At 43.9% G+C, this 23,770-nt stretch overlaps 1 protein-coding gene across 4 annotated transcripts in view; it reads left to right on the top strand.

Moving 5' to 3' along the window:
* MYLK4 (myosin light chain kinase family member 4) overlaps nucleotides 1–23,770 on the top strand; it is an 87,530-nt gene that overhangs the window by 47,854 nt on the left and 15,906 nt on the right. For all 4 annotated transcript variants that reach the window (XM_009204349.4, XM_009204347.4, XM_009204346.4 and 1 more), the window contains 5 exons: nucleotides 12,648–12,723; nucleotides 16,869–16,974; nucleotides 20,557–20,650; nucleotides 20,728–20,837; nucleotides 22,889–23,030. In XM_009204349.4, coding sequence (XP_009202613.2) covers nucleotides 12,648–12,723; nucleotides 16,869–16,974; nucleotides 20,557–20,650; nucleotides 20,728–20,837; nucleotides 22,889–23,030 — 528 coding nt within the window. The remainder of the gene's footprint in view (nucleotides 1–12,647; nucleotides 12,724–16,868; nucleotides 16,975–20,556; nucleotides 20,651–20,727; nucleotides 20,838–22,888; nucleotides 23,031–23,770) is intronic.

Raw genomic sequence — 23,770 nt, 5'->3', positions numbered from 1 at the left:
GGGACCAGGAATTTGAAAAGGACCTGGAGGGGCGTGTGTTACAAACTCAGACTCTGCATACCCCCATCCTGCTTCACTGATTACTACCTCCAAACAATGCTTGAGAAGAAACTTGAGAAGAACCTCAAGACTACTCCCATCACCCTCCCTTTCCTTTGTAGAAAGGGGAATGGGAAACTTTGTTGAGAAAGTCCCCAGTAGAACGATTTCCTTGTTGACAGTTTCTAATGCAATGAAGAGAACCTAAGAACTGAACCCAAGCGAAGCCCTCACCTGCCGAGAAATGGGGAAGGACTAAAAACACTAAATAAATCAATAAGCAGCACGAGGCTAGCCAAACAAACGTCTTGCTTTTTTCTGTGATCTGTCATAAAAACATTTTTGCTGAGCAATCTGGTTACTACTAAATTATAATCACACCAGAAGACAGATTCCAAGGGTGGAGGTATTTGGAAAAGCACCCAAGAAGGGTTGTCTTGCAACCATATAAAGCTTCTGAGGAAACTCCTTCACTGTGCTTTCTTCTAGCTTCTGTGACATCCTAGAACGTTAAAGCTGAGGGGACATTAGAGTGATGGATGTGATGTCTAATTGGACTGGCTACTTAGTTGCCATTAGAAGTATTGCAAAGGACTTTAATAGTAAAATGCAAAGACATTATTTAGCATCTGATTTGATGTCGGGCTAGGTGATGTACAAAGAAATTTAATCAGACATTTCAAAGGAAAGAGCTACTCTCTGCTCTTGCCTTCTGGCAAAATTAGTTTCCATAATCCTAATAAAGTAAAATGTGGCAGCAACAATCTCTAACTACAACCTCATTTCCCATGATCAGAGGTATTCTTGAAGTTTCTCTCTGTGCTAATATGTCAAAGCATACTAAAGAAGTTACAGCCAATGCAGAAATATGAATAATAGATCTTAAAGATATACACTAAGCAAATGAGTGTTTATAGTACATGTTCTGATTTTTAATGGGTCTAAGAAATTTGAGAAGGCGATCAAATGGTAAATTACTTCAAAAACCATATTGAGGATAGAGTTTCAGATGCTGCTGGTGACACAAACATTTGAATTTCTACAAAGGTCTTAGAAGACTTAACTTTTTTTCTAGAGGTCCAGGACAACCAATTGCCCTGCATGGACGTGGGACTTGTAGGTACCACAGGAGTCTGGGAGCTGGACTTCAAAGTTTGATGTTGAGGAGGATGTAATAAGGGGCATGTAATGGCAGCCCTTGACAACAATTTTTATACAGGTGGTTGACATGCTCAGTAAATACAGCCTGGCATCAGTTCCCCCACCCGACCTTCTAATCAACAAATCCGTCAATCAATCAGTGTCTGTCATGAGCTAACACTGAGTTAGATTCTAGAGATACTGAGATGCCTTGAGGGGGTCAGAAATGCAAACAAATCATTCAACACAGTGTGATAAATCCACAAAGATGTGTGGCCAACAGAGGCAGAGAGAAGGTGGACTCCTCTTTAGGTAGACCACATGGGAGGGGAGTATTTAAGAAATAAATCGCCTGTAATCACAGCACTTTGGGAGGCTGAGGCAGGCGGATCATGAGGTCAAGAGATGGAGACCATCCTGGCCAACACGGTGAAACCCCATCTCTACTAAAAATACAAAAATTAGGTGGGTGTCGTGGCGTGCGTCTGTAGTCCCAGCTACTTGGGAGGCTGAGGCAGGAGAATCGCTTGAAGCCAGGAGGCGGAGGTTGCAGTGAGCCGAGATCGTGCTACTGCACTGCAGCCTGACGACAGAGCGAGACTCCTCTTAAAAAAAAAAAAAGAATTCACAAAGGGAAACCTTCCTGAATTGGGTTTTGAATAATGAGTAGGAGTTCCACCTGCTTTCTCAAAGTAGGGTCACTGGACCACATGCATCAGAATCACTCCCAGAGCTCACGAAAAATGTCCTTGGGCTTCAGCCCAGACCTACAGATTAAGAACTTCTGGGGAAGGAGCTTTATAAATTTCAGGGCCACCACCCCAGGGCCTAAGGTAGGTCAAGGCATTGCTGGTAGTAACTCTTTTACCTTTCTTCACTGTTGTCCATTGCTCTCTCCTTGACTTTCAAAGCACACTTTGATTCCACACATAATAATTAACTTGCAGGGATAGTGTAAATATTTTTAAAAACTTCTTATTTAAATATTAAATATTACATGGCCAGCAGCCTGTTGTTGTGGCCATGTGCCTTCATATGATACTCTTGTTCCCTGGTATGTACACTAATAACTGGGAGTCCCCATTTGCTCACGTATCAGGGTGTACTGCATTGGACCAGGGTCCTGGGGGCCCCCTCCATGCTAAATACTGACACTGTAGTTACTCGTCTTAGGACGGTCCTAAGGCTGAAAGGAGGCAAGGTTGGGAGGTTGGAGGAGCTCCTGGGAGTCTCAGAAAATCCCCTATTTACCAGCCAGCATGGAGATATTTCCATGTTTTAATAACTAAGACAGTACCAGCATACCAGCTGAATATTTCCGCCACGTCCACAATCAAACAAAGGACGAGACAAGAACCCGAAGGGTTCAGCTTGGTGTCCATGTTCTTCATATATTGGGGGCTTAAGCATATCTTAGGAGTAAAAGCACAGACTGATCGAGGCTGTTGGAGGGTATGTACTAGCTGTGTACTTAACATTTTTAATGAACTTATTTTTAATTGACAAATAACAAGTGTATATTCATGGGGCACAGTGTGAAGTTTTGATCTACGTATACGTTGTAGAAAAGGTCAACCAAGCTGATTAACCCATCCACCACCTCACCAACTTAACGCTGTTTTGCGGCAAGGATGTTAAAGATCTATTCTTTTAGCAATTTTGAAATATGCACAATATGTTATCAACAACCACGGTCACCAAGCCATGCAAGAGTTCACTAAAACTTATCCCTCCACTCTGAGACTTTGTACCCTTTAATCAACAGCTCCTCTTCCCGCCTTCCTCCCCCACCCCACCCTTCAGCCTCTAAATTTTGATTTGTAAGAACTGTGCTAAATACAATTACTTTTATTTTCTTTCAAGTTGATAGTCACCTTTATCGTAGCCTGATTACAGCACTTGTATTAATCCTAACTGTATTCTTTGCATTAATCCTGACTGCATAATTTGCATTTTGGGGCCCATCAGAATACATTCCTAATTCTCTAGAGCTTGGTTTGCCTTGGTTTTCATCCTCTCTTTGGGCCTTAATGTTGCTCTTCTCTGAGACCTGAGTTTGGGCAATCCGTCGACCCCAGAGATCAGTGGAAAGTTCCAGGCACATGAAACCTAGTCATGCATGCTCTTCCCTGAGCCCCAGCAGGAGTCCTGGGCCTCCTGAGCAACCCACGGATGTTCCACACAGTGCTGGGTCTCCACCGACTGCTGCCAGCGAGGCCAGCGGCATGCGGACCCTGCTGAGTGCTGTCTCGACTCCCTCCCCCTCCTCACCGGCTTCCCTCTGAGCTTACCCAAGTATAGATTAGTTCTTCAGACGCCTTGTGGATGGAGGCAAGATGTAAATAGACACACGAGGCTGGGACACATATTTTGTAAAATGCTTCTTCACACCAATTCATGACTTATATTAACTAGGTCAACACATCTGAAATTCTAACGTGTATGGGAACCACCTGGCCATTGGTTAAAGAGAAGATTTGGATTGGGTGGGTGGTGGGGAGGGGCTGAGGTTCTCCATTGCTAGCAGGTTCCCAGGAGATGCCATCGCTGGGGGTTCACCAGCTCACTTTGAATAGACTGGACCAGGCGACTGAATGTTGGGGACAGTCATACCGATTAGTTTTTTACCTACGCAGTTTATATTACAGACAAATGCGTTCATTCGGAAACATTTTTTAAAGAGCTTTGTCGTATCTCTTTGCTTTTCAGAGGTAGCTTTTTAAAAGTCACTCAGCTTTGCAGCGTGTGTGTTTCCTGTGTAGGGGAAGATGCAGAAACGCAAACCATTAGGAGGTTAAGCAGTTTGCTCAGTGAGTCTCTAAGCGCAGATCTTTAAATATTCCTGCAGTCCAGGGACCACACCTCGCCTCACACTAGGAAACACCAAGCCCCTCTGAGCCTCGGCTGGCGTGTCCCACTGCAGGGAGCCAACGGGGCTGGGGGAGGCTGAACTGAACTTAGGCTCTGAGTGGGAGACAGGAGATGAAGTGATAAAAAATGAACTTAAAATAAAAATTAAAAAGCATACCGAGAACCCCATGTGAAATGAAGGCTCTTAAAACTGTCTGCGGCGGGAAGAAATCAAAGAGTTTTATTGGGTGATGAAGAAACACTGTAAACTTCAAGCGAAAACATTCCAAGGTTTGGACTTGTGTTATGAAAGGGAAATTTTACAAAGTAAGACTCATTTTAATGAAACGAACATGAGGAGCTGTGATTCCATTTGAAGCTGGTTGACACACACATGCACTCACGCTCTCAATTTCTTAGTAGCCTCACTGCACAGTTTTTGAAATGCTCAGGTGCTATTCCGGTGACGGAATCCCAAGAAGGCAAAGCATCCCTTGATGTATAGTTTTTAGATATACTTTTACGCAAAGTGCTATAAATACTTCTACGCCCTGAAAGGCGACATTTCTCCGCCTCAGCCTGAGTCCTCCTCTCTTCTGCCTGCCTCCATTTTAATGGAGGAATTAAATCACTTTCAATTACTAAATTTTGGCCAAGAAGCAAGGCAGAAAGCTTTCAGGCAGAGGACCAGAGACATGGTTGGGAATGCTGGATTTTTTATTTGTTGCCCTCCCAGGATGCCCCGTAGATCATTTTTGGAGGGAGGTTTTATGGTTCTCAGGGCCGGTTACTTGGCCTCATTTCCACACATGTATCTCTGGGTGGAGGGTAAGGAGGAGGCAGTGATTTGCTAGATAGTCCATCCTGGATAGGATCAAAGACTTGCTTGTCGGGGGGAGGAAGAGAGATTCCAGTGTTGTTACAATTGCTCCAAACTGTGACCAGAGGGAGCCTGACTGGTAAGAAGGCCTCAGAACAAAGGCCAGAGTGACCGGAGGCGACAGAGGAAGTGGGTCCCCACCCTTTTAGTACTTTACAATCCCTGGGGTGTGGGTGGATTAAAAAACACCGGTGTTCTGGCCCCATACAAGACCCAGTTTATCAGAATCTTTAGGGGAGGACCCAGGCATTCACAGTGTTCAACGTCCCCAGATGGTTGAGAGCCACATACTAGAACTTAGAAGAGTTTGGATAACAAAAGCAGGTGGGGTGGTGGGGCGGCAGGGTGAGCAACGGGAGTTTGAGAGGGAAAGAAAGAGCGGCCTCAAGTCGGAGGGCTCAGCATTTTCTCTGTGGGGAGGACAGGTAAGGTGGCAGTGGGAAGAAAATAACAATATCAGACTCATTATAAGGTGTCAGCACATCCAGCAGGTATAAGATGGGGGAAAATAAAATCTGTGTTATCGAACTACTCACTGTGGCCTCGTAGGTAGGTGAAGGTTCTTAATTTGCTCACTTTAAGTGGTTTTTTAAAAAATTGATGGAAGAATGGAGAAGAGCAAATATTTGTAATATTATGTAGCTGGGACCCACAGCCTGGACCCCGATCGTGGCTGGTAGATGTTAGGGGTTGGCCACCCCATCTTACAGCTCTCTCCTCTGCCACCAGGCTCAAGCGTTGATCTTTTCAAACCTCCTCCGCTCCAAACATATCACCCTTTCTATAACAAGGCAGCATATCAGGATAAGAAAACTTGGAAGTATATTTATAAAAAATTTTGATGTCAGTAAGGAATAGCCTAAAGGAGTAAATTTGACCATCCTGGGCTCCACACGATCTTTTCTTGTTAGCAGAGGCTGTTAAATGTGTAGCAGCCGGGCACGATGGCTCACAACTGTAATCCCAGCACTTTGGGAGGCTGAGGCGGGTGGATCACGAGGTCAAGAGTTCAAGACCAGCCTGGCCAAGATGGTGAAACCCCGTCTCTACTAAAAATACAAAAAAAACATTAGTCAGGTGTGGTGGTGGGCGCCTGTAATCCCAGCTACTCGGGAGGCTGAGGCAGAGAATTGCTTGAACTCGGGAGATGGAGCTTGCAGTGAGCCAAGATTGCGCCACTGCACTCCAACCTGGGCGACAGAGCGAGACTCCATATGAAAAAAAAAAAAAAAAAAAAAGTGGTGGCATGCTTTCTCTTATGATACAGCTCGATATATAGTATAATAAAATAAAGTAAAATTATCCGTGCATCTTCCTGTGATGGATGATCCAGCTAGCCTTTCCTAAATCCACACCTTAACTTCAGGCCCTTGCTTGGTCTGTGTCCTTGGAAGGTCCCATTGACTTGGCTTCCGAGTGAAGCGCTGTGCACATAATCGTGGGCGCGTCGAAAGGCTTTGGTTTTCCTGGCGGGGTTATTTTCTCAGGTGATTGATTCTACCTGATGTCATCAGCAGCCTGGGGAGGATCCACTTGCTGAGTTCTGAGCACAAGTGAACACTTTCCCTTTCTGGGTTTGGTCAGTCAGATTCTGTCCTGCCTTGTGCCATGCCAGTCCCCACAGACCATGAAACAGGCTGTGCTTTGTGAGAACTCCTTTTATTACCCAGGACTTCAGGGTTTTCTCGCTTCATGCATGGAGAGTTTGAGTATGTGCTGAGGTTGAAGGGGAATAGATTTACTTTACAAACAATCTCTAAAAGTATCTTCTATGCTCAGGCAAGAAAATGTTTTCATATTTCTTCTGAAAATTCATCTCTTTATATTCTTCTAGGATTTATTCGTTTTTCTCTCCCCCATTAGAAACCTAATCAGAATTTAATAAAGTCATTATAAATTGTTATAATTTTGTTTAGGTATTTCCAGAACTTAGGTTAAGATGGCCAAAAATTGTTCATCTTGGCATCTCCATGAGCAGTAATATGAAAAGCTGTTATTCAGGGTGCACGACCTAGTATCCTCTGCTAGCAAGAAAAGACTGTGTGGAGCCAAGGACCGGTCAGATTTATTCCAATAGGCTATTCCTTTTTGACACTGAACTTTCAAAATTTAAATACACTTTCAAGTTTTCTTATCCTGATAACCCCCTTGTTGTAGAAAGGCCAGGTGGGTGACATATTCAGAGCTGAGGAGGTTTGAAAAGATCAATGCTTGAGCCTGGCAGTAGAGGACAGAGCTGTAGGACAGGGTGGCCAACCTCTAACATCTACCTGCCACCATCAGAGTCCAGGCTGTGGGTCACAGCTACAAATTATTACAAATATTTGCTCTCCTCCATTCTTCTATCTGGCCTGTCTGCAACAGTTTTAAAAATAACCAGGAATGCCCTATATATTATGTTATGAACATAATTTTCTGCAGCAACTGTAATCCTAAAATGCATGGCCGTTGATATGGCTAGCCATCAGCTATGTAAATTCAGGGCTGTGGATATGAGCCACCGTGGCAGGGATGCATCTGAGATGGCACCTAGGGCAGCCTGGCTTTTCAAGGGTGCAGCCTGATGACAGAGTGTTCTCACAATGAAAGTGCCATTCCAGAAAGCACTGTTTTCTTCATCACGCATTGCTTCACCAAGCACTTTAGAATCTTACCCTCTGTTCGGTGCTGGGGAAACGAAGGAGAAGAGAAGGGTCTATATGCCAGTGGGCAGACAGGCATATTGAGAACACTGCAGTAACACGGAAAGTGATGGTGGTATTGTTGAGGTCCTCCTCTGGAGGACTTTTATGATCTTTTAAGGTCAAATCTGTTTTATTAATTGATTTTTATTGAATGAAAATGAAAGAAGGATTAGACAATGTTGTTCAATTGAATTAATTTCCCTTTCAGTTATTCTGCCACTTTCAGAAAAAGTAGGGTTTTGATGTAGTACTGGGACAGGTCTGTAGCGTAGGGCGAGAACGCACCCATGCCCAGGTAGCCGGCACACACCTGTGGACCAACGTCGCCCTCCTGTTCAAATCTAGATCTTATGGCAGTAAATGTAATGGTTAACGGAGAAAAGAGGATAAATTGCTTACTTAAAATTGCTTAAATAATCAAAACTGTCATGCAAGCGATGAACACTGAACTCTTAAAAGCAGTACTTTGCAAAAGGAGAAAAAGAGTTTGCAAGAATTGAGCTGATAGTTCTAATTATGTTCTTGCCCTCAAACCTACTAATTAGAATGGTCCTTCTCCAAAACACATTTCAGAAAATCAGAGTATGAAGCATGGTGTTATCTAGAATTGTCTCCAAATTATTTTGATTTTGCACTGCCATTAGTAAAAAATTTTAAAGCACACCCCAATATAGTTATTTATAAATTATGTACATTGATAACCACTACATGCACTTTATTTTATTTTTGAGATGGAGTCTTTTTCTGTTGCCAAGGCTGGAGTGCAGTGGCGTAATCCTGACTCATGGCAACCTCCGCCTCCAGGGTTCAAGTGATTCTCCTGCCTCATCCTCCTGATAACTGGGACTACAGGTGTGCACCACCAGGCCCAGCTAATTTTTGTGGTTTTGGTAGAGATGGGATTTCACTATGTTGGCCGAGCTGGTCTCGAACTCCTGACCTTGTGATCTGCCCACCTCGGCCTCCCAAAGTGTTGAGATTACAGGCATGAGCCACCGCACCTGGCTGCACTTTTATTTTTATAAATAACATTTAATATGTCAGAGATACTTTTATATGTGTCCAATTGTATCAACATATTTTTAAAAACATATGTAAAATGAAAATGTTAAAAGAATGGTGTCTTAGCTTGGGCTGCTATAGCAAATTATTCTGGACTAGGTGGTTTAAACAACAAACATTTATTTCTCACAGTTCTGGGGGCTGAGAAGTTCCAAATCAGGCTGTTGGCAGATCCAGGGCCTGGCGAGGGCCTGTTACTAGTGTGTAGTGGCCTTCTCCTCATAAAGAGGGAGCAAACTTTCATGCTGGTTCTTATAAGGGCACTAATCCCATTCATGAGGACTCTCCAATCATAATCTAGTCACTTCAGAAGGCCCTACCTTTTAATAGCATCACCATGAGGGTTAGGATTTTAATATATGAATTTGTGTGTGTATATTGGGCGGGGGATACATTCAATCCATAAGAAATGGAATAAATTGAAATGAGTTCTAGCATGTCCTTGATACCCTCCAAAGGACTACTATGGACACTCCCTGGGTACGTATGCCCCACTTACGAGACCAGTCTAGGAAGCCAGACAGAGTGGAGAGAGATGAGCTGTGTTTTGAATACTTGGGCAACTGGACCACATAGGCTTTCTTCCCTGCGTCATTCTACATCCGGATAAATTATTATAAAAGGAATTGGTAAATAGTTCCAAAGGAATCCATATGCAAATACAGAAATATTTTTAAGTGAATTTGCATGAAAGAGGTCCTTAGGTTCATCCCAGCCATCGATGTGAATTCAGCAGAGGAACATAGTCACTGACATGGTTTTCATCCCATTAACTGGGGATGGTCAGGATTGGGTCAGAAACTTCATGCTTAAGAGCACTGGTCCTGTGCTGTTTAATTGGTAGAAGACATACTTCATTTTTGTACAACAAATAAGATGTATCTACACACTTGAACTTTCTATTTTAGCAGCTTCTAGGCATAACTTAGAAATACAAAGTAAAAACGTTTCATATTTTTGGTTGCTGTCCTGGAAAGAAAAGGAGAAATACAGCTTCCGTCCTGGAAAGAACAGGAGAAATACAACTTCTGTTTGTTGGAAACTCTTCAGTTCAAAGTTCCTCTAGATGTCAGTATTACATAGGGAAATGAAAACATAACAGCCTTTGGCAGTGAATAAAGGCCTTCTTACATTATTTAAATAGAAAAACATATGTGATATATAATTACTAAACAAAAAAGCAGCCTCACTTGGAAGCTGGCTGCTTATATTCCTCAATACTGACAGCTTCTCCTGTTGGTCAAGTCTGACTCCGAACCCAAAGAATATTGGCCCAGCATGTGGACTTTTCCACCTGATACTTAGATGGCTTCAGGGGCAAATGTGGATCTATCAGTGTTCCACGGAGTCTTACAGCCAGCTGCTCAATTTTATATACTTTGATGGGCTGAAATTGACTGATACATACCAGTTTTCATTATTAAATCCACGTATGCTTATATCATTGCGTTCATGCCACACAGAATAAACCCAGAAGCACAATGTCTATTGATACACCAGAGTTTTCATTTCAAAAGGGAAGAATAAAGGGACAGTTATAAAACATCTTAAACACAATTTGTTAAACTATCTTATTCAACTAATTTGGATATGTGCTTTCAAAATTGGACTTAAATTCTCTGTCTTCTTTTCTTTTTTTGCTTCTCTTCCATGTTAATTGTAATCTTTTGACAAATATTTATCTCTTCACTCTGCTAATTTGTTTTTGATTTATGACCTTCTCTCTTAATCATTTTTCTTTTCTCTTGTGGTGCCAACTATGTAGTAGATCTCAATAAATATGAATCATGTAACTTGGCTATAGTCTTTCTATCTTTTTTTTTTCCCCAGAAAGACAGTATAGTGTGGTAGTTAGGTGTACAGGCTGAAGTAGACAGCTGGGTTAGAATCCTAGCTCTACCATTTCTAAACTTTATAACCTTTGGAAATTACCTAACTTCATTTATACAATGGGGCTAATAGTATCTATCTTAAAGGGCTGTTAGGAGGAGCAACCAGGTAAACAAAGTGCTTAAAAGAGTAACTGGTACGTAGTGTGTGTGCACAATACATGGTAGCCATCACCACTACCACCATCATTACCATGATCACCACCATCACCACTACAACCACTATCACCACTACAGTCACCACCATCACCACTACCACTACCACCATCGCCATCACCACCACCACCAGCACTACCACTACCGCCACCATCATGGCCACCACCATCATTACCACTACCACCACGACTACCACCACAACCACCACTACTACCACCACCACCACTACCACCATCACCACCACCACCACTACCACCATCATGATCACCACCATCATGACCACTACCATCATCATCATCATCACCATCATCACTATGTACTGGTCTCTGAAGTAATCGCCAGGAAGTCAAAGATGAACCAGTCTTTTTGCCCACTAGAAGTCCACAATCTCATGGGAAATTGACCGGAAAAAAGGCTTAAAAGTGTTATAAGGAATACCAGGGTTAGGGCTATGTGCTGAGTTTTGTGCAAGCACAGAGGAGGGAGCAGTCGGCTTTGCTTGAAGCAGCAGCAGCCCATTTTCCCTGCAGAGAGAAAAGTAGGCAAGTGCCATCTCTGGACTTTCACTTAAAGAGAAACTTTAAGAGAAAGAGAAACTCTGAAGCTCTCACTTGCAGCCTTGGCTTTCCACAGGTTTACTAAACATGCCTTCATGTTGTAAGTTCACCATCTGAAAAACGGAAATACTCTGAGTCCATGGAGCTGCCCCCTGAATTGTTTAAAAGCACATTTGTGGCCGGACGTGGGGGCTCACACCTGTAATCCCAGCACTTTGGGAGGCCGAGGCAGGTGGATCACCTGAGGTCAGGAGTTCAAGACCAGCCTGGCAAACGTGGCAAAACCCCGTCTCTACTGAAAATACAAAAAATTAGCCAGGCATGGTGGTGCATGCCTGTAGTCCCAGCTACTCAGGAGGCTGAGGTAGGAGAATCGCCTGAACCTGGGAGGTGGAGGTTGCAGTGAGCCAAGATCGCGCCATTGCACTCTAGCCTGGGCGACAAGAGTGAAACTCCATCTAAAAAAAAAGAAAGAAAGAAAGAAAGAAAGAAAGCACATTTGCAATTTGTCTTGATATCTGTGCTCTGAACTTCCATGGTGTTTCATGCTTGCAAATCAGCTGAAGGCAAATTATGTTGTGTTTCAAAGGGGAAATAAATACTTTTTTTGGACATCCACACAATGTCATTAATTTATAATGCATAACTTTAGGAGTTGTGATAATTTGGGTGGATTGGGTTAATGTTTCCCTTTTTTATGGGGTACATTAGCTAACAGTTTGCTCAACTAATTCAGAGACTCCAGGACTGTGAGAAGAATGTTTATCCTCTTAGGAAAAAGGCCATCTGTTCTAAGCACTGTAAAGGTTCCATTTATAAAGCTGACTTTCATCTCCTACTCTCTGGTTTACAGAGCCCATTCACATGTATCCTCTCATTTCTATTTGATTTATATGTAAACCATATCAAGACAATTTAAACAGAAGTCAAGGGTGATGTACACATTATTATATCCTTTCATCTATTCATGAAGATGGGCTTTTTCCCATAATGACAGTTTTACAGAATTTCTTTGAAAATAGTGAGTTCATTTCAGATACTGTAGTCTATATGGCTTTCATTAATTCAGACAGTTCTGCCCTCTACATTACTATTAATTTTACTGTTTTTTTTTTTCTATGTTTGAATCGTATAATATAGTAGTTTTCACTCTGGGGTGATGGGTGATTTTGCTCCCCATTTATGGATCTCTGGAGACGTTTCTGGTCATCACAACTGGGAGGGAGGGTGCTACTGGCATCTGGTGGATAGAGGCCAGCGATGCTGCTATCCTGGAATGCTCATGACATTCCCCACCACACAGAATCATCCAGCGCAAGTGTCAGGAGTGCTGAGGTTGAAAAGCCCAGATGTGATATGTAACTTCAGTTACTCAATTGTGCCTCCACAGGCGAAGGAGGTGTGGTCAAACGCCGACCTGACGGAAAGGATGCCTGTCAAAAGCAGAAGGACATCAGCCCTTGCAGGTAACATCTTTAGAAAACTAGATAGTTATGAATAAAGAAAGTCCTGTTATAAAAGTCCTGTTGTTATTCAGAGGAAGTTGCACATTCAGAAAGCCCTGTGTAGGAAGAAGTGATGTTTGTATTTTTTAAAAAAATACTCCCCCCCCCCCCCCCTTTTTTTTTGCTTGTCTTTGGGTCTTACTACTTACAAACAAGAAAATCTTTTGGAACCCACTTGGTCATATTTCCTTCCACTCTGCTTTTAAAAGCTTATATCTGCTGATAAAAAGAAACCTGGATAAAGATGCCATTATAGAAAGCCAAAATTATACTGATCACCTACATTCTCCATTAAAATATTTTGTGTCCTATGGTGGCTTCTAGAGAGATCTACCCAGAAGAATCAGCTCTCCTCTGAGAAAGAAAACGTTAATAAACTCAACAAGAAAAATGCTGAGAAGACCAATGCCTCTCTAGTTCATAGAAGTCTTGCCATATTTCATACAAAAAGACAAGACAAAGTAGAAGATTTTGCTCCAAGAAATTCTATAGATCCAAGAGAATATAGATGGAACAGACATTTCAAGCACAGAGAGCCTGAATAGACAGGAAAGTGATAGTGCTGTGAATGAGAAACAAGCCACTGTGGATAAAAACGGACACCCAGTGTTCGAAGAAGAGAAAACGGGTTTAATTATAAGGAAGTTGCTAGTGGAAGAGAAGCTGAGAAGAAAAGAGAACTGGCAACTGTACATGAGACAGTGCTGGACCAATGTCCAAATAAAAATCAATACATGTATCAGACTAATGGTGACCAATTTCCTGAAAGGTAGGGTTACAGCATTGCATATCCACAGCAATGCTTTCTGTAGATCTATGTGCCATTGCAGTTTAAGGCCTTATTAAAAGGATAAATGAAGAGGGTTTTGAAGCGATGATTTATAACTCAGTTTTCCAGCTTACATGAATTTTTCATGGCCACATTTTCTTGCCATTATTTTTTCTTCTTGCCTGTGATATTTTCAGGCATTTTATTATTTTCTATGTTTTCTACCAACTGGTAGACAAAGATGATGACTAATAGTGCCCACAGGAATCAGTATTTTTTAAAGATCAAGTAAAATATTTTTATTTTTAGCAATACAGAACATATCCTTCCTAAGGACAAGAATTAAATAATGACTAGATTTATCTGTAATTTAAAAACCTAAATCTGAGAAAGCTTACCTACTCCATTATAAATAATAATTTTCCCAAATATAGTGAGGATGAAATATAGTGAGGATGAAGTAAGATGTAGATTATTGAATGACTTTCTTTCTCAACTACACAGTTTCACATGTAGATTAAGGTAATATTGTAGCCAATTAAAATGAACTACTCAAAGTTATGAGTAATCACATATCACAGTATCTATTTGGAAACAAAAGTATCAAAACACTTGTGTGGTCTTTTTTAGGGATTTAAAACACAATTCTTACTTCATTTTTTAATAATGTATCTGAAACCTCATCTTGGAGAAATTTAATTTTCCAAGAATTAAGCGTAAATACTAATGATTGCTAAGAAAGAAACTTCATCACTGCCAGATGTGTTCAGTAAGGTCGAGAGCTGCTGAGAAATGGAAATTAGGTCAATTCTTCCACTGATAATTGTTGAGTCTTACTGCCGTTAAGATTCAGAGAGATTGGCCAGGCGCGGTGGCTCACGCCTGTAATCCCAGTACTTTGGGAGGCCGAGACGGGCGGATCATGAGGTCAGGAGATCGAGACCATCCTGGCTAACACAGTGAAACCTCGTCTCTCCTAAAAATACACAAAAGTAGCTGGCATACAAAAAATTAGCCGGGCGAGGTGGCGGCGCCTGTAGCCCCAGCTACTTGGGAGGCTGAGGCAGGAGAATGGCGGGAACCCGGGAGGCGGAGCTTGCAGTGAGCTGAGATCGCGCCAGTGCACTCCAGCCTGGGCGACAGAGCGAGCCTCCGCCTCAAAAAAAAAAAAAAAAAGATTCAGAGAGATTATTGCTTCTTTTATCATGCTATAATTTAATAATTTCTCTCTTCTCTAAGGAAAGGAAATGAAAAAATGAAGATCAGATTAGTTAGGTATTCACAGAATGACGGCTTTTGTTAAGCGCCAGTGGAATAACTTGGGGTCACGGTTTGGCCAGTGGAGACATTCTCTGGGACCCCGCTTATCTACACCCGTAGACTCGATGGGGGGCATGCTGCTCCATTTCCTCTCCAAGCACCGAAATGGTCCCCTCTGTCACGGAGCGCACGTCCTCCTCACCAAAACACTGTTTTTTGTGTTTTTTCTGAGACAGAGTCTCGCTCTGCCGCCCAGGCTGGAGTGAGCGGCGCCATCTTGGCTCGCTGCAAGCTCCGCCTCCCGGGTTCCCGCCCTTCTCCTGCCTCAGCCTCCTGGGTAGCTGGGACCACAGGCGCCGCCACCACGCCCGCCTCATTTTTTGTATTTTTAGTAGAGACAGGATTTCACCGTGTTCGCCAGGATGGTCTCGATCTCCTGACCTCGTGATCCGCCCGCCTCAGCCTCCCAAAGTGCTGGGATTACAGGCTTGAGCCACCGCGCCCGGCACCAAAACACTGTTTTAAGAAAAGTCTTCGTTCTAAGAATTTTCACCATCTGACTATGTTCTTCTTGGAACTTTGAGAGCTGCAACTGGACTTGACTTTCCGGGAGTGTCAGCAGCAGAGGGGCCATTTCTACCCCCACGAATCCCGGGAGGTTCCGCAGCAGGATCCGTGTTCTGGAATGCCGACCGCAGTGCCCGGGCAGCAGTCAGCGTAGAGTGGCAGAGGGCGCCTGGCCAACGAGGGCAGCGAAAGCGCAGGGTAGACGCAGTGGGCACGGGGGAGAACCCACGTGTCAGAAGACACAGGCAAGCGGAGGCGCTCCCAGGGCCGCCTCGGGAGCCCGCGGGGATGAAGACCTGAGGGCAAGATGGCGCCACCCCTCTGGGTAGGAAGTGGCTTTTGTACCGGCCTTTTAAGGCTCTTTAACCTTTTCCGGCAAGCACTGCAGACTAAATTTCATTTAGTCTAACAGCCCGCAGGAGATAGAACGCCATTTCGATGCCGCTTGTGTATTTAACTCCCTCTTTTTATTAAACTGAAACAGTGAATGTTACCAAGACGCTTCTCGCGTGACTTCAGTTTTCAGCATATTTACGCGATGAGAGGTGATGTCCATATCAAATCAGATTCCCAGAGATTTATATTCTGAATTTTAAAAAAATATTAACACTTGGCAGAGTGTCTGGAATAAGGTAAATGCTCAAGAAACGTTTGTTAAATAAATATAGATTTTTTGGAAAGCAAAACTGTTACTTACCTCCCTTTGTATTCTCATTGTATGCATGCAGTAGCTGCTTAATAAATGAATTAGCAGAGAATGAGCAGGTTCACGGCAAGCCAATTTTAACAGCAGTAGTCATGGAAAGGTAAAAGAATACTGGGAGGAATATCCCTGAGCAATTCTGTATGTTAGAGCTGTTGCTGATGTGGACGAGCGTTTAAACACTTAAGGTGGAAGGGGAGAAAGTGGAAGAAATTTGATCACTGTTGAATACACACTTACCTGGTTTTATTGGGTGTTTTATTTCCAGCCAGCCAGGAAAAATTCATCTTTGTGCCTTAAATGTGTCTTAAATAAAGTCCAAGACGTTTTGGAAAGTAATATATAATATCAAGCATTTCAATAACATGAAGAAATGTTTCATTTTTCTTTTTTCTCTCTGCTTTAATTAAAATAATGGATTATATCAGTAATGCATTTAAAAATGGATCAAACAATTTCTCACGTTTGAATTTGAATGGTCTCAGGCTTGGAAGTATTACCTGTTTGGACTGTGTTGGGTTGGAAATTTTCAACTATTTTAACATTTCCAAAAGTGATCTTGAAGATGGTATGGACAACCATTGAGCCGCCCTGACACTGTTTCTCAGAGGTGTCAGGATCACCTTTATGAGTCACAGCTCATAATCTCAAGTGGAAATTTATATCCCTGGATCATTAGGAATCAAACAGATGGCTTCTTGTATTTTATTATTAAATGAGCACATTTTTACTATGAGGCCCAGGCTTGCTGCCTTGATGAGGTCAGGCTGCTTGACAGATGGCCCTTCTGTTTCTCTCACCTTCTAGTTGACATCCCGGCTCCTCCTGCCCCATTTGATCATCGTATTGTGACAGCCAAGCAAGGAGCGGTCAACAGCTTCTATACTGTGAGCAAGACAGAAATCCTAGGAGGGTGAGTCATGCTGAATATTATTAGCATTCTCTCACCAAAAGAGGAGAGTGTGCAAAGACACGGGGCCAGATGACTTCGTAAATGTCTGCCTGTCTTGACCTGAGAACTAGAAACGTTAGAAACAAACATTTTAAGAAACCGTATCCATTTCTGAAAATTGTCACTGATGCCAGAAAGGTTAATGTGGTGACTAAACTCCACGTTTATTATCTGCTTTACTTCCCATGTTGTAATGTCTAAAAGAAAGAAAAACCCATTGTGAGTCACCAGAAGGTTGACCAGCTGTCCAAAGCCATAGTGCAGCCTCCAGGAGACAGAACATAGAAATGAGTCAACAGTGTGTAGTTCTTGTGGCCTGTATTAGGTCTTTCTGTCATTGCTGCTGGTTTTTCATTTATGTTGTTACTATATTACTATTATCCATTTCTTTTTTTTTTTTTGAGATGGAGTCTCGCTGTGTTGCCCAGGCTGGAGTGCAGTGGCCGGATCTCAGCTCACTGCAAGCTCCGCCTCCCCGGTTTATGCCATTCTCCTGCCTCAGCCTCCTGAGTAGCTGGGACTACAGGCGCCCACCACCTCGCCCGGCTAGTTTTTTGTATTTTTTAGTAGAGACGGGGTTTCACCGTGTTAGCCAGGATGGTCTCAACCTCCTGATCTTGTGATCCGCCCGCCTTGGCCTCCCAAAGTGCTGGGATTACAGGCGTGAGCCACTGCGCCCGGCCACTATTATCCATTTCAATTGATTACTTTGCTCAGCAAATAACTTATTTTAGGGACATTTAAATGCACACTCTCCCTAAAGAAGGAAGATTAAAGGCCGGGCGTGGTGAGTCACGCCTGTAATCCTAGCATTTTGGGAAACCGAGGCGGGCAGATCACTTGAGGTCGGGAGTTCGAGACCATCCTGGTCAACATGGTGAAACCCCGTCTCTATTAAAAATACAAAAATTAGCTGAGTGTGGTGGCACATGCCTGTAACCCCAGCTACTCAGGAGGCTGAGGCAGGAAAATCGCTTGAACCAGGGAGTCGGAGGTTGCAGTGAGCTGAGATCAGGCCCCTGCACTCCAGCCTGGTGATGGAGTGAGACTCTGTCTCAAAAAAAAAAAAGAAAAAAAAAGAAAAAAAGCCAGAAAGAAAATTAAAGTCCATCAGGGACCAGCTTCATGCTGGGGGTGGTGAGAGGGTGTTCTTTCTTTCTTCTACTTCTTTCACAACCCCCCTATGATATCTTGTAACTCAAAGTCTAAATTACAACGTTTGCTGCCATCAGCATGTCTGTGTAAAATAGGAAGAGGAAGGCAGAACATCTGCACGTATGCATACAAAATGTACTCACCAACACAAAGAAAGCATGCATTGCTACTGCAGCTCAGGCTTCTGCAAGTGGTCTTCAGGGAGTCATTGATATTCGTGAAGTCCCTTCTTCCTCTTCCCACTCTGTATTTCTTTGCCCTCCGCCGAATGGAACCACCTGGACTTTGCTTTCCTCATCTGGCTGATCTCATAGAATGCCCCATGAGACTGCGGGAAAGGGCTGAGGGAGAGACAGGAATTCCACAGCATGAACTGGTGCCATGGAAGCCTGAGGTATTTGGGTCTTCAGGGACATCAGTGGCAAGCAAGCAAGTATTTCTCTAACCGAGAATAGTTATTTGCAGAAGAAGTTTTGAAAGAATTCCCAGGATTTGTGCTGTTTTTCTGGTCAAGGTTTGTCAATTGCTCCTTCGAAACTTCCTTTCTGTCTGTTTGGGCACCATGGGATCTTCTCTTTGGTACTGCAGTCTAGACCAGCTGCCCGTCAGCGCTTGTTATGGGCTTCACCAAAATTGGCAGCCATAATTCACTCAGCAAATAAGTTAGAGGAGCATGATCAAATGTGCGTGGATGCCTTCAAAATGCAGACATCACCAAGTGCTGCACCTCCTTTTTAGTGGTAGGAGGTTCAAGATGCAGCAATTTATCTTTTACTTTTGGCAGAAATATTGCAACATGCCAAGGATCACTGGATCCCAAAACACCTGCCCACAGGGGCAGGCCCCTGAATTTTCCTGGGGGTTCATCTCCTGCCCTGTGACCTCGACGGTATCTGTCATCCCTGCTTGGCATGTTCAATGAGCATAAGGTTATCACTGTGTTGAACCAGCATGAATCCTGGGAGTTGGCCTCAACCTTCAGGGCCCTTGCAGAATAAATCGGGGAAAGAGTCAGAGGGTTGAAGGAGCTGGAAAGTCAGACAGTGATGGGCACCACTGCTGGCTCAGGAGGTTCTGGGGCCATTGCTAGTGAAGGGAAAACCAAAACAAAACATTTTCATAACAGCCGCTTAAGAGGTGGCTGGGCCTGTGTCCATGTATTCCCATAGAGACTCCATCTGGAACAGAGGTTGGAATTGAAGTCACCCCGTGGCTATGTTTATGGTAATCCTGTGTCATTCTCCAAGATCCATCTGCCTCTGTGCTGAGTGTGCAGCCTCAGGATGGGATGTGGCGGCCGTCAGTGCTCCTGCATCTGTCCAGCGTTGCCATGACTTTCATCGTTGAAGTCCTCTGCCTTGTCATAGGGCTTGCCTCAGGTTCACTGTGTTGCTAGGGAAGCTGTTCCTCACTCCCGACTGTGACATCCAGCATTGCAGAGCAGGGACACGTGTTCTAGCTTATTTTACTAAATAAGAAATCAAAGTAAGCAAATTAGATTTAAAACTGCTCACAACTGTGCACATCTGTATGTGATTATGTAGGTAAGAAGCTGTCTTACGATTATATTCAAGCTCATAGGTGACTAGGCAATACGCAGTCTTGACTAGATGGATATATATGCAGTACTGTTACATATGCAGTTTTCAAAAATAATTTTATATATCTGAAGGTGGGCTCTCTTGTTCATATGCTGACAAAGCCCAGCTTTTAACATTCGTATGTATTTAGAAAGGTTCTGCATTGTCTGTAAAAGTGGTTCTCAAATGTTAGGGTGCATATGAATCACCCAAGAAATGTGCTGAAATGTAGACTCTGGGGCCTACCCCTGGATTCCTGCCTCAGGAGGTCTGGGGTAGGGCCCAGAATCCTGGATTCTTTTTTTTTTTTTTTTGAGATGGAGTCTTGCACTGTCACCTGGGCTGGAGTGCAATGGCGCGATCTCCGCTCACTGCAACTTCCGCCTTCTGGGTTCACGTAATTCTCCTGCCTCAACCTCCCAAGTAGCTGGGATTACAGGCGTGTGCCACCACATCTGGCTAATTTTTTGTATTTTTAGTAGAGACGGGGTTTCATTATGTTGACCAGGCTGGTCTCGAACTCCTAACCGCGTGATCCTCCTGCCTCCGCCTCCCAAAGTGCTGGGATTACAGGCGTGAGCCACCGCACCCGGCTGAAACCTGCTTTCTTTACAGCTCCCCGGTGATTCTGATGCAAGCGACCCACAGACCACACCTTGACAAATACCGTTCTAGAAGCTTATGGAAAGAACTCCTCATAGGGCTGCTCATCCAGACTTAGCAGGAGAAATACTGGGGCCACTGTGTGCTGTCTACGTGGCAGCTGACCACAGGGCCTCATGCTACGCCGCTTCCTCTTTTTTGGCAGAGGGCGTTTCGGCCAAGTTCACAAGTGTGAGGAGACGGCCACAGGTCTGAAGCTGGCAGCCAAAATCATCAAGACCAGAGGCATGAAGGACAAGGTACAGCCTGTGGGAGGTGGTCCCCTCTCTCCCTGCCCTGTCTTGGCCACACTAATGCACTGTTTCCTGCTTCTCAGGAGGAGGTGAAGAACGAGATCAGCGTCATGAACCAGCTGGACCATGCGAACCTCATCCAGCTGTACGATGCCTTTGAGTCTAAGGACGACATTGTCCTGGTCATGGAGTAGTGCGTATCCCCTCTGCCCCTCCCTGACCCACTCATGACCATGACTGTGCGTCAGTAGCTCTGTCCTGCTGCAGCGGGGCCAGAACCAAGCTTGTCCCCGCAGACTCTGATTCGCGTGGATCACACAATCTCATCAGTTCTCGAAGGGAAACGACTTGGGATTACGCGTCTCCATACGGGATTTTATTGATAAGAAGTAGCGGGACCAAGTAGATCTAGCTTTGTATCTAAGCTGTTTGTCAAAAATCAAGCTTAAATACTAGCCAGGGCAACCTGGAGGAAAGTGGTTTTAGAGCTATGTCTTACTTTCACCGTATTCACATGTCAAAAACGGTTGATGATTCGGGCTAAGAAGCTTCCATTTAAACTCACCTTTATAAAAACATAAGGACTGGTTAGTTAGAAACCGAGTACAGTCATTACTTGGAATCTGAGAGGGTCCCAGGATCCCCGCAAATACCAAAACCAGAGGACACTCAAGTTCCTGATATAAAATGGTGTAGTCTTTTGCATATAACCTATGCCCATCCCCCCAAATACTTTAAATAATCTCTAGACTACTTATAATACTTGATAAACTGTAAATGCCACGTATACAGTTGTTATACTGTATTTTAAAAAATTTTGTATTATTTTTGTTGTTGTATTGTCAATGTTTATTGTTTTTTGGTCAAACATTTTTATCTGCGATTGTTTGAACATGTGGAAACAGAATCCATGAATAGGGAGGGCCGACTGCAATTCCAACACTGAATCGATATTGTGATTCCGTTTTGTTTTTCATTCTGCAATCAGGCATTTTGAATAAAAAGTATAGGTTCATGGTCCTCTCTTATCCACACTTTCACTTTCTATGGTCTCAGTTACCCTAGGCTCCAAAATATTAAGTGGAAAATTCCAGAAGTAAACAATCAACAGGTTTTAAATTGCACACTGTTCTGAGTAGCCTGATGAAATCTCCCACCATCCCGCTCAGTCCCACCCAGGACGTGAATCATCCCTTTGTCCAGCGTCTCCACCACTCCCTGCGGTTAGTCACTTAGTAGCCGACTGGGTCATCAGATCGACTGTGGAGGCATCGCAGTGCTTGTGTTCATGGAACTCTCATTTTACTTCACAATGGTCCCAAAGCACAAGAATAGTGCAGCTGGCATATTGTCATCATTGTTCTATTTTACCCTTAGTTATCGTTGTTAATCCCTTACTGTGCTTAATTTATGAATTAAACTGTATCAGAGTTATATATCTATAGAAAATAACATAGTATATACAGGGTTCAGTACTATCCACAGTTTCAGGCATCCATGAAGGGTCTTGGAAGGTGTCCCGGAGGATGAGGGAAATTACTGTGTCTAGCACCAGCCACACAGAAGCACTGGAGAGTTAGAAGGCTGAGACCCTGACTCAGGGCTTGGAGTTCCCCTCCCAGAGGTCTTAGGGTCCTCTTTCTCTTCAGCATCTTTAGAACATGATACATGTGGGCTCACCCCAGAGCTGAAGACACTGGATAAAGGGGCTTTGAGGGCAGGTGCGGTGGCTCATGCCTGTAATCCCAGCACTTTGGGAGGCCAAGACTGGTGGGTCACTTGAGGTCAGGAGTTCGAAACCAGCCTGACCAACACGGAGAAACCCCATCTCTACTAAAAATACAAAAATTAGCTGGGCGTGGTGGCGTGTGCCTCTAATCCCAGCTACTTGGGAGACTGAGGCATGAGAATCGCTTGAATCTGGGAGGCGGAGCTTGCAGTGAGCCGAGATCCCGCCACTGCACTCCAGCCTGAGTGACAGAGACTCCGTCTCAAAAAAAAAAACACACACACACAAAAGATGGAGCGTTGGCTTGAGGATTTCCATTTGTGAGATTGAAGGTATATAAAATACAGGCCTTCAAGGTAAGAATCATCTAAGTAAGACAGCAAAGAAGGCAGAGAAATGACTGCACATACACCTTTCAGAAGAGGTAGCAGAACTTGCACGCCAAGTCACTACAAGAAAAGCATGTGGTGGTTAGGAAATCAGGACTGAGGGTTTCGCTCCTGTTCCCTGTGCAGCGTGGACGGTGGGGAGCTGTTTGACCGCATCATCGATGAGAACGACAATCTGACGGAACTTGATACCATCCTGTTCATGAAGCAGATATGTGAGGGCATAAGGCACATGCACCAGATGTACATTCTCCACTTGGACCTGAAGGTAAGGTGTTTTGTGTCCTGTGAGATTTTGTATCCTTTCCACCCCTTGCTCAGTGAGTGGGCCCTGTCTGCTATTCTGTGCCAGCTGGGGAAACTGGTACAGTCACTTCAGAAATGAATAAGCATCTGAATTGTTACCCTCATCTCCTTCTTCTCAGCTTCTGTCACTCCCTAGTATTTGCATGTTCCATCTTCAGGGGCTAATATTCAGATTCTTGTAATTTGCCTGCGTTAAGGAAATCTATATGGCAATGGTTTCCCTGAAAGTTTAGAATTAAAACAGTCACCACCACCACCAGCACGGCAGCGGTAGCCGTGTGGTATCCCTCTTGTCAGGACAAGTAGGTGAGAGGATTTTAGCTAACTCAGAATTCCCTAAGTAGCAGCCAACCTTTCCAGGTCTCCAAGAATCGCCGGCAGCTCCTCGAGTCACTCAGGAAGCTCCGGACTTTGGGACTTGTTTTCTGTGGGTTTGCTGCCCCGTGGAATAGAATCCTATGGAGAAGGGAGCAGAAGGCAGTTGGAAGGACGGGGCCGAAGTGCTAAGGAGCAGACAGGGTGGGGTGGGCACCCCCCTGCCAATGGTGGAAAGCACACAGAAGCCAAGCCGCCTTTCTTTCTCCTCCTATTGATCGCCCCTTCCCTCTTTACTGCTCTCATTATGTCTCACTATGAAATTCCTAGAATCGGACTGTACGTAGTCTTAGTTACAACCAATGAAAGACCTAGGCCCAATAACCC

The sequence above is a fragment of the Papio anubis genome, chromosome 6, assembly GCF_008728515.1.
Source record: "Papio anubis isolate 15944 chromosome 6, Panubis1.0, whole genome shotgun sequence".
In the NCBI taxonomy this organism is placed as follows: Eukaryota; Metazoa; Chordata; class Mammalia; order Primates; family Cercopithecidae; genus Papio; species Papio anubis.
This window is presented reverse-complemented; position numbering and strand designations above follow the sequence as displayed.